At 45.9% G+C, this 9,761-nt stretch overlaps 1 protein-coding gene across 2 annotated transcripts in view; it reads right to left on the bottom strand.

Moving 5' to 3' along the window:
• Window positions 1–864: 864 nt before the first annotated feature.
• Window positions 865–9,761, bottom strand: part of LOC129826636 (metal transporter CNNM4-like) — a 68,347-nt gene continuing 59,450 nt past the window's right edge. For both annotated transcript variants that reach the window (XM_055887575.1, XM_055887574.1), the window contains 2 exons: window positions 5,644–5,822; window positions 865–4,430 (listed from right to left, as the gene is read on the bottom strand). In XM_055887575.1, coding sequence (XP_055743550.1) covers window positions 4,128–4,430; window positions 5,644–5,822 — 482 coding nt within the window. In that variant the 3' untranslated portion in view covers window positions 865–4,127. The remainder of the gene's footprint in view (window positions 4,431–5,643; window positions 5,823–9,761) is intronic.

Consider the following 9,761-nt stretch of genomic DNA (forward strand, 5'->3'; position numbering starts at 1 on the left):
GGGTTGGAGAGCCCTGTTCTGGTTGGGGGGTGTTCACCTGGTCAGTGGTCACATTGCTACAGTAGACAGGTACTACCACTAAGTGTGAGACAGAAGGGATTCAGTCTCCCGGACACATATTACGCCCAGTCCTGGAATAAATATGCTCAGTGAAGATTATCCATTGAAATATGCTTTTTAATCGAGGACAAGGCTTAATCTGTGTCCAAGAAACAGACCCAAGATTAGCTAAATGTGTTGAAGGCAGTGTGAAGAACATCCACATTGGACTGCACCATGTGATGAATTTCATTACATCATACATTCTAGTCCATCATGCCTTCCTCACATTGTATTAGTTGAAGTGAATCGGTATAAAATGACTAAGCCATCTATTCTTAGGCGTTTCTTCAAGAACATTTCATCGGAAAGGCGACCACTCGTTGAGTAGAAGTTATTCCCCAGCGACCATTTTGGCTTTTCCAATCAATACACCATATACATTACAATGTAATCTGTAATCATGACTGACGAGCCCCATATTTAAACTCAGTTGATAACAGCAGTTTACAACGTCAGCTTTCAATGTCAATGTAATTTATTCAGCAGAAATATATAACTTTTGGAATATAATCAAAATGATCAAATGTATCAGAGGGGCTGCAGGTCACGTCAGACCAAATCCTATCTTACTTAATTATGTCCAATTGTCACGTAGGACATGTACCAATTCTCCACGAGTGTGCACTTGCGTACTCTCTTGCATGGATTTAGCAATGGTGGAAACTCCCTTTTGCCAATGTTTACATCAATCCTATGCTTTTACATCCATGACGAGTGTGCAAAAAAATCTTAAGTCATGCATTGATGTCACAGGGAAACATATATTTGAAGGTATTTTTAATATTCCCTGTGTCTGTCTAGACCACTCAGAGTCACATTGGCTCTGAACAAGGCGTACAGTTCAACATAACATACTAACCCTGAATCAATACAATTTTTATTTAATTTTTTTTTAAAGGGAGATTCTTATTTATTTTTCCTCCACAGAATTCTTCCCCATCCTTTGGATTCATAACTACACCACATCCCAACTATTAAAAATGAAAAATAAAGTTGTAGAAAAAAGTGCTTGACCATTCCCCTCCAGGAGAGTTACAGTCCAGTTCTGGTTCCATGATCAATGTGAACACTTGTTTTAAAGGAGGGGAGGGTCGGCCCATACCAGTCCAGCACAAAGATATTACTTTAGACAGAGAATATATCCCTTTGGTGACTGTGTCCTTTTTGTGGAATCTGCAGTGCTTTTTTTTTGTGTGTAAAACATTTAATATAAAAGATGAATTGGAAAGATGAATTAATTATTTGGTAAAACAATGCTGTTAATTTGGACAACTACTATAGACTTGGTAAAATGATAATGTCACAGTGTTATTCAATAGATCGATACATGGGCAAATGTGCAGGACAGGTCTGGGAAATATAATATACGATTTAGGACTGATGAGATGGGTCTAGAGACTAAAGCATAAAACGGATTCACTTTGCACTGGACTGGCTGTCAACCACCCCGTTCAACTGCTACATTTAAAAGGAATCTCATCGTGATAATGACAATATTCTCAATGAAAACGCTAGATTATAAAACACAGACAACAAAATTTACAACGGAAAAAAAAATCTCAAATATACAACTTGAATTTTATGCAAAATAAATAGTCAATTATATATATATGAAGGTATATTTTCTCAGGACAGGAGGCATTTTTCTAATTAGGTTACTGTTCCCGAATGTGATTGCCACTTGGTCACACAGACAGAAACAAACCTTTAAGTTTTTCCACCCCAAAATCTTCGACCAAGGGCCTCTCACCCCAGTCCCCAGTCCATCTGAAAGCAGGAAAGGGCTCTCAGTCCCCTTTATAGTAACGTACCCTACACATCTGCCACATTCATCATCATCATATTGATTGTCTTACAACACACACTGGTGGTCCATCCCTGATGAATCCATTGGCATCTTTGGGGAAAAGGAGAAGCCCCTAGCTAAAAGACTAGCTGTCTTTTATTTACGCCTTCCCCATAGAAGTCTGAGGAAACTCATAAAGACCACTAATCTACTATACACCTTGACATGAATATCCACAAATACAAACCAACAGACACGTTTTCCCCTCTCTCAGCATACATGGAATTAATAAATAGCATTTTCTTTTTCAATATAGTATTATTACATATTTATAACATATATTAGTTTCCTCTTTGACATGCTTTGTTCTGATTGGTCTTTGTCTTCAGCTGTATAGTTGGCGTTAATTAATGGTTGGGGGTTACTACACATGTTCTGATTGGTCTTTGTCTTCAGCTGTATAGTTGGCGTTAATTAATGGTTGGGGGTTACTACACATGTGGATGTTGTTGTGTTGCTGTTGATGGTGCTTCTATCTGTTTATTTGAGTCTCCCTGAGTGGTGTGGCTTTACAGTGGAGACAGAGCAGACCAGGAAACAGCAAGGGGGAGGACACACACACACACACACACACACACACACACACACACACACACACACACACACACACACACACACACACACACACACACACACACACACACACACACACACACACACACACATACACCTCTCCCTGTAGGCATCTGTAACTAGCTACGACCTGTCTATATCTGAAACACTGATGGACTTTTTATATAAAAGTGAGAAGAAAAACAACTGTTAATCCATATAAAAAAATCCCTTGTTTAGTCAGTGTAGAAAACGAATGGTCATAAGGGACCTCCCTCAGTCCAGTCCTATTGAGCCCAACACCACTACCATGTCACATTATCTCTATGCTCCATCTCGCTCTACTTTGCTCTCTCATACCCCTGCCCCTTCCTCCACATGGTCCTAGTCCTTCTCTCCAACAGCACAGCTTCTGACATCTCTGTCGTCTTCTTTGATCTCTGTCCCTAACTCTGTTACAGTACACACACACACACACACACACACACAGAACTCACTTTGCAGAAACACACAGACAATGCAGTCAGACAGACCAATAATGACATTGTGCCATGCTGAAAGAGGGGGTACAGAGGTGATAGCTGACCCTGCTGGAAGAAGATGGGGTATGGGGGGAAGGCTGACCATGCTGGAAGAAGAGGGGGTACGGGGGGAAGGCTGACCATGCTGGAAGAAGAGGGGGTACAGGGGGGATAGCTGACCCTGCTGGAAGAAGATGGGGTACAGGGGGGATAGCTGACCCTGCTGGAAGAAGAGGGGGTACAGGGGGGATAGCTGACCCTGCTGGAAGAAGAGGGGGTACAGGGGGGATAGCTGACCCTGCTGGAAGAAGAGGGGGTACAGGGGGGATAGCTGACCCTGCTGGAAGAAGATGGGGTACAGGGGGGATAGCTGACCCTGCTGGAAGAAGAGGGGGTACAGGGGGGATAGCTGACCCTGCTGGAAGAAGAGGGGGTACAGGGGGGATAGCTGACCCTGCTGGAAGAAGAGGGGGTACAGGGGGGATAGCTGACCCTGCTGGAAGAAGAGGGGGTACGGGGGGAAGGCTGACCATGCTGGAAGAAGAGGGGGTACGGGGGGAAGGCTGACCATGCTGGAAGAAGAGGGGGTACAGGGGGGATAGCTGACCATGTTGGAAGAAGAGGGGGTACGGGGGGAAGGCTGACCATGATGGAAGAAGAGGGGGTACAGGGGGGATAGCTGACCCTGCTGGAAGAAGAGGGGGTACAGGAGGGATAGCTGATCATGCTGAAAGAAGAGGGGGTACAGGGGGAAGGCTGACCATGCTGGAAGAAGAGGGGGTACGGGGGGAAGGCTGACCATGCTGGAAGAAGAGGGGGTACAGGGGGGAATAGCTGACACTGTACACACTACCAGCCTCAGGGTTGACTTTTAAAATGGGGGAAGAGAGTCGTTCCTCAAGACAGTTTGGCATAATGTCAGTGTGTGTGTGTGTGTGTGTGTGTGTGTGTGTGTGTGTGTGTGTGTGTGTGTGTGTGTGTGTGTGTGTGTGTGTGTGTGTGTGTGTGTGTGTGTGTGTGTGTGTGTGTGTGCTCACACACAGTCTCCTCAGTCCCTGGTAGTGTGTGTAAACACACATATATAAGTGTGTGTACTAGTGTGTGTGTCATATGCTGCTCTCTGATGGGTTGTGGTGGTGGTTGTGAGGCAGAGAGTTCTGCTCGTTGAGGAGAGAGGTGGTCTCATCAGCCAGGAGAGGGCCGTACTGCTCGTTGAGGAGAGAGGTGGTCTCATCAGCCAGGAGGGGGCTTTTCTCCGGAGTGGGGGTGTCGTCAGCTAGGAAGCTGAGGGTGGCGGTGCCCACGGGGGGCGGGGTACCCTCCAGACGGGGGTGGCCGCAATCAGGTGACTGGGGGGAGGAATCCAGACGAGACGCCATCAGACCGTTCTGGTATTGGGCACGTGTGATCTGAGAGAGAGGGAAGAGGCAGGATAAAGGGACACGGTGAGGGATAGAGAGAAATAGAGAGAGATTGAGATAAAAAGAGAGGAGAGCGAGAAAGAGGGAGAGAGCGAGAGAGAAAGGGGAGAGAGGGAGAGAAAGAGGGAGAGAGGGAGAGAGAGAGGGAGAGGGGAGAGAGGGAGAAGAGGGAGGGAGAGAGAAAGAAAGAGGGAGAGAGGGAAATAGAGAGAAAGATAGGCGAGAAAGATAGGAGAGAGAGAAAGAGAGGGAGGGGAGAGTGAGAAGAGAGAGGAGGGAGAGAAAGAAAGAGGGAGATAGAGAGGGAGAGAGAGAGAGGGGAGGGAGAGAGATAGAGAGGAGGGAGAGAGAGAGAGAGAAAGAAAGAAAGAGGGAGATAGAGAGGAGGGAGATAGAGAGAAAGAGAGGAGGGAGAGAGGAGGGAGAGAGAAAGAGAGGGAGAGAAAGAGAGAGAAAGAGGGAGAGAGAGGAGAGAGATAGAAAGATAGAAAGAAAGAGAGAAAGGAGAGAAAGGAGAGAGAGGAGAGAGGAGAGAGAGGGAGAGGGGAGAGAGAGGGAGAGGGGAGAGAGAGGGAGAAGAGGGAGGGAGAGAGAAAGAAAGAGGGAGAGAGAAATAGAGAGAAAGATAGGAGAGAAAGATAGGAGAGAGAGGAGGGAGGAGAGGGAGGAGAGGGAGTGGAGAGAGTGGAGAGAGTGGAGAGAGTGGAGAGAGAGGAGAGAGAGGAGAGGGGAGAGGGGAGAGGGGAGAGGGAGGAGAGGGGAGAGGGGAGAGAGGAGGGAGGAGAGGGAGGAGAGGGAGTGGAGAGAGTGGAGAGAGTGGAGAGAGAGGAGAGGGAGGAGAGGGGAGAGGGGAGAGGGGAGAGGGGAGAGGGGAGAGGGAGGAGAGGGGAGAGGGGAGAGGGGAGAGGGGAGAGGGGAGAGGGAGGAGAGGGGAGAGGGGAGAGGGGAGAGGGGAGAGGGAGGAGAGGGAGGAGAGGGGAGAGGGGAGAGGGGAGAGAGGAGAGAGAGGAGAGGGAGGAGAGGGAGGAGAGGGAGGAGAGGGAGGAGAGGGGAGAGGGGGGAGAGAGAGAGAGAGAGGAGGGAGAGAGTGTCAAGGTGGTGTAGTGTAGTGATAGGACAAAAGCCTACACACATGGTCTCTCCTCAACAAATCATTAAAGCTCAGTGCAGGAGGTATCAATGTATGGCCGGGTCTCCTCACCTTGACGAACTGCAGGTCTGAGAGAGCTCGTACGTAGAAGTCGGGTGTGTATGACGGTGAGGGGAACTGAGTGTTGAGCTGGCTGCTACTGCCGCTGACAGACACCGACTCTGTCCGATCTGCAGCGCTCAGAGACGCGGTCCTGTTCAAACCACTGATGTGTGACGGGGAGCGGAACTCTGAAACACACACAGGGCCGTAGCGTGAGTGAGCAACAAGGGGAAATAATCACACTCACACGTGCAGATGCACATAAACAAAAAGGTATGGCAATGGTACACAAAACATGTAAACACACTAACACAGGTAAAACTGTTAGGTGCATAGGTAACACAGGTAAAACTGTTAGGTACATAGGTAACACAGGTAAAACCGTTAGGTACATAGGTAACACAGGTAAAACTGTTAGGTGCATAGGTAACACAGGTAAAACTGTTAGGTGCATAGGTAACACAGGTAAAACTGTTAGGTACATAGGTAACACAGGTAAAACTGTTAGGTACATAGGTAACACAGGTAAAACTGTTAGGTACATAGGTAACACAGGTAAAACTGTTAGGTGCATAGGTAACACAGGTAAAACTGTTAGGTGCATAGGTAACACAGGTAAAACTGTTAGGTGCATAGGTAACACAGGTAAAACTGTTAGGTACATAGGTAACACAGGTAAAACTGTTAGGTACATAGGTAACACAGGTAAAACTGTTAGGTACATAGGTAACACAGGTAAAACTGTTAGGTACATAGGTAACACAGGTAAAACTGTTAGGTACATAGGTAACACAGGTAAAACTGTTAGGTACATAGGTAACACAGGTAAAACACAGGTAAAACCGTTAGGTACATAGGTAACACAGGTAAAACCGTTAGGTACATAGGTAACACAGGTAAAACCGTTAGGTACATAGGTAACACAGGTAAAACCGTTAGGTACATAGGTAACACAGGTAAAACTGTTAGGTACATAGGTAACACAGGTAAAACTGTTAGGTGCATAGGTAACAGGTAAAACACAGGTAAAACTGTTAGGTACATAGGTAACACAGGTAAAACTGTTAGGTACATAGGTAACACAGGTAAAACTGTTAGGTGCATAGGTAACACAGGTAAAACCGTTAGGTACATAGGTAACACAGGTAAAACCGTTAGGTACATAGGTAACACAGGTAAAACTGTTAGGTACATAGGTAACACAGGTAAAACTGTTAGGTACATAGGTAACACAGGTAAAACCGTTAGGTACATAGGTAACACAGGTAAAACCGTTAGGTACATAGGTAACACAGGTAAAACACAGGTAAAACCGTTAGGTACATAGGTAACACAGGTAAAACCGTTAGGTACATAGGTAACACGGGTAAAACTGTTAGGTGCATAGGTAACACAGGTAAAACATAGGTAAAACTGTTAGGTGCACAGGTAACACAGGTAAAACTGTTAGGTACATAGGTAACACAGGTAAAACACAGGTAAAACTGTTAGGTGCATAGGTAACACAGGTAAAACACAGGTAAAACTGTTAGGTGCATAGGTAACACAGGTAAAACTGTTAGGTACATAGGTAACACAGGTAAAACTGTTAGGTACATAGGTAACACAGGTAAAACTGTTAGGTACATAGGTAACACAGGTAAAACTGTTAGGTACATAGGTAACACAGGTAAAACTGTTAGGTACATAGGTAACACAGGTAAAACACAGGTAAAACTGTTAGGTACATAGGTAACACAGGTAAAATTGTTAATGAAATGGAAGGCTAACTGTGAATAATGGGCGAACCAGGCAAAGCTGCCTTCTAGAGGCCAATACACAGTTAATTCAGGACCGGACATGTCAACGGGACGGACAGAGAGAGACAAGAGACATAGTCTGGAGAAGGAACTAGTCAGAGCTAATACACAAACAAACTCACACATATCCATCCATGTTAGAGAGAGACAGACCTGTTAGAGAGAGACAGACCTGTTAGAGAGAGACAGACCTGTTAGAGAGAGACAGACCTGTTAGAGAGAGACAGACCTGTTAGAGAGAGAGAGACCTGTTAGAGAGAGACAGACCTGTTAGAGAGAGAGAGACCTGTTAGAGAGAGACAGACCTGTTAGAGAGACAGACCTGCTAGAGAGACAGACCTGCTAGAGAGAGACAGACCTGTTAGAGAGACAGACCTGTTAGACAGACAGACCTGTTAGACAGACAGACCTGTTAGAGAGAGAGACCTGTTAGAGAGAGAGACCTGTTAGAGAGAGAGACCTGTTAGAGAGAGAGACCTGTTAGAGAGAGACCTGTTAGAGAGAGACAGACCTGTTAGAGAGAGACAGACCTGTTAGAGAGAGACAGACCTGTTAGAGAGAGAGAGACCTGTTAGAGAGAGACCTGTTAGAGAGAGAGAGACCTGTTAGAGACCTGTTAGAGAGAGAGACCTGTTAGAGAGAGACCTGTTAGAGAGAGACAGACCTGTTAGAGAGAGACAGACCTGTTAGAGAGAGACAGACCTGTAAGAGAGAGACAGACCTGTAAGAGAGAGACAGACCTGTAAGAGAGAGACCTGTTAGAGACCTGTTAGAGACCTGTTAGAGACCTGTTAGAGAGAGACCTGTTAGAGAGAGAGAGAGACCTGTTAGAGAGAGACCTGTTAGAGAGAGACCTGTTAGAGAGAGACAGACCTGTTAGAGAGACAGACCTGTTAGAGAGACAGACCTGTTAGAGAGAGAGACCTGTTAGAGAGAGACAGACCTGTTAGAGAGAGAGAGACCTGTTAGAGAGAGACAGACCTGTTAGAGAGAGAGAGACCTGTTAGAGACAGACCTGTTAGATAGAGACAGACCTGTAAGAGAGAGACAGACCTGTAAGAGAGAGACAGACCTGTAAGAGAGAGTAAGACCTGTAAGAGAGAGACCTGTTAGAGACCTGTTAGAGAGAGACCTGTTAGAGAGAGAGACCTGTTAGAGAGAGAGACCTGTTAGAGAGAGACCTGTTAGAGAGAGACCTGTTAGAGAGAGACAGACCTGTTAGAGAGAGACAGACCTGTTAGAGAGAGACCTGTTAGAGAGAGACCTGTTAGAGAGAGAGAGACCTGTTAGAGAGAGACAGACCTGTAAGAGAGAGACAGACCTGTTAGAGAGAGACAGACCTGTTAGAGACAGACCTGTTAGAGAGAGACAGACCTGTTAGAGAGAGACAGACCTGTTAGAGAGAGACAGACCTGTTAGAGAGAGACAGACCTGTTAGAGAGAGACAGACCTGTTAGAGAGAGACCTGTTAGAGAGAGACCTGTTAGAGAGAGACCTGTTAGAGAGAGAGACCTGTTAGAGAGACGGACCTGTTAGAGAGACAGACCTGTTAGAGAGACAGACCTGTTAGAGAGACAGACCTGTTAGAGAGACAGACCTGTTAGAGAGACAGACCTGTTAGAGAGACAGACCTGTTTTAGAGACAGACCTGTTTTAGAGAGACAGACCTGTTAGAGAGAGAGACCTGTTAGAGAGAGACCTGTTAGAGAGAGACCTGTTAGAGAGAGACCTGTTAGAGAGAGACCTGTTAGAGAGAGAGAGACCTGTTAGAGGGAGACAGACCTGTAAGAGAGAGACAGACCTGTTAGAGAGAGACAGACCTGTAAGAGAGAGAGAGACCTGTAAGAGAGAGAGAGACCTGTTAGAGAGAGACAGACCTGTTAGAGAGAGACAGACCTGTTAGAGAGAGACAGACCTGTTAGAGAGAGACAGACCTGTTAGAGAGAGACAGACCTGTTAGAGAGAGACAGACCTGTTAGAGACAGACCTGTTAGAGAGAGACAGACCTGTTAGAGAGAGACAGACCTGTTAGAGAGAGACAGACCTGTTAGAGAGAGACAGACCTGTTAGAGACAGAATATTTAATACCAGTTTCTACACACCTCAAAAATATGAAATCTGTTAATTTCACACTGCTCGCAATATTTGGCACACATTGAATAACATGATGCCATGCCAGTGCCTCATTAAAATGTATCCACATGGATTTCTTAAAAACAGTAGAGAGAGACAGACGTCCTGCAGCTGGACCTAACCTTCAGAGCATATACAAACCAACCACACTGGATTTCAGTCTGAAGAAGTTGCATAAGTGTGTGACATCCTGTG

This window comes from Salvelinus fontinalis, chromosome 28, assembly GCF_029448725.1.
Source record: "Salvelinus fontinalis isolate EN_2023a chromosome 28, ASM2944872v1, whole genome shotgun sequence".
In the NCBI taxonomy this organism is placed as follows: domain Eukaryota; kingdom Metazoa; phylum Chordata; class Actinopteri; order Salmoniformes; family Salmonidae; genus Salvelinus; species Salvelinus fontinalis.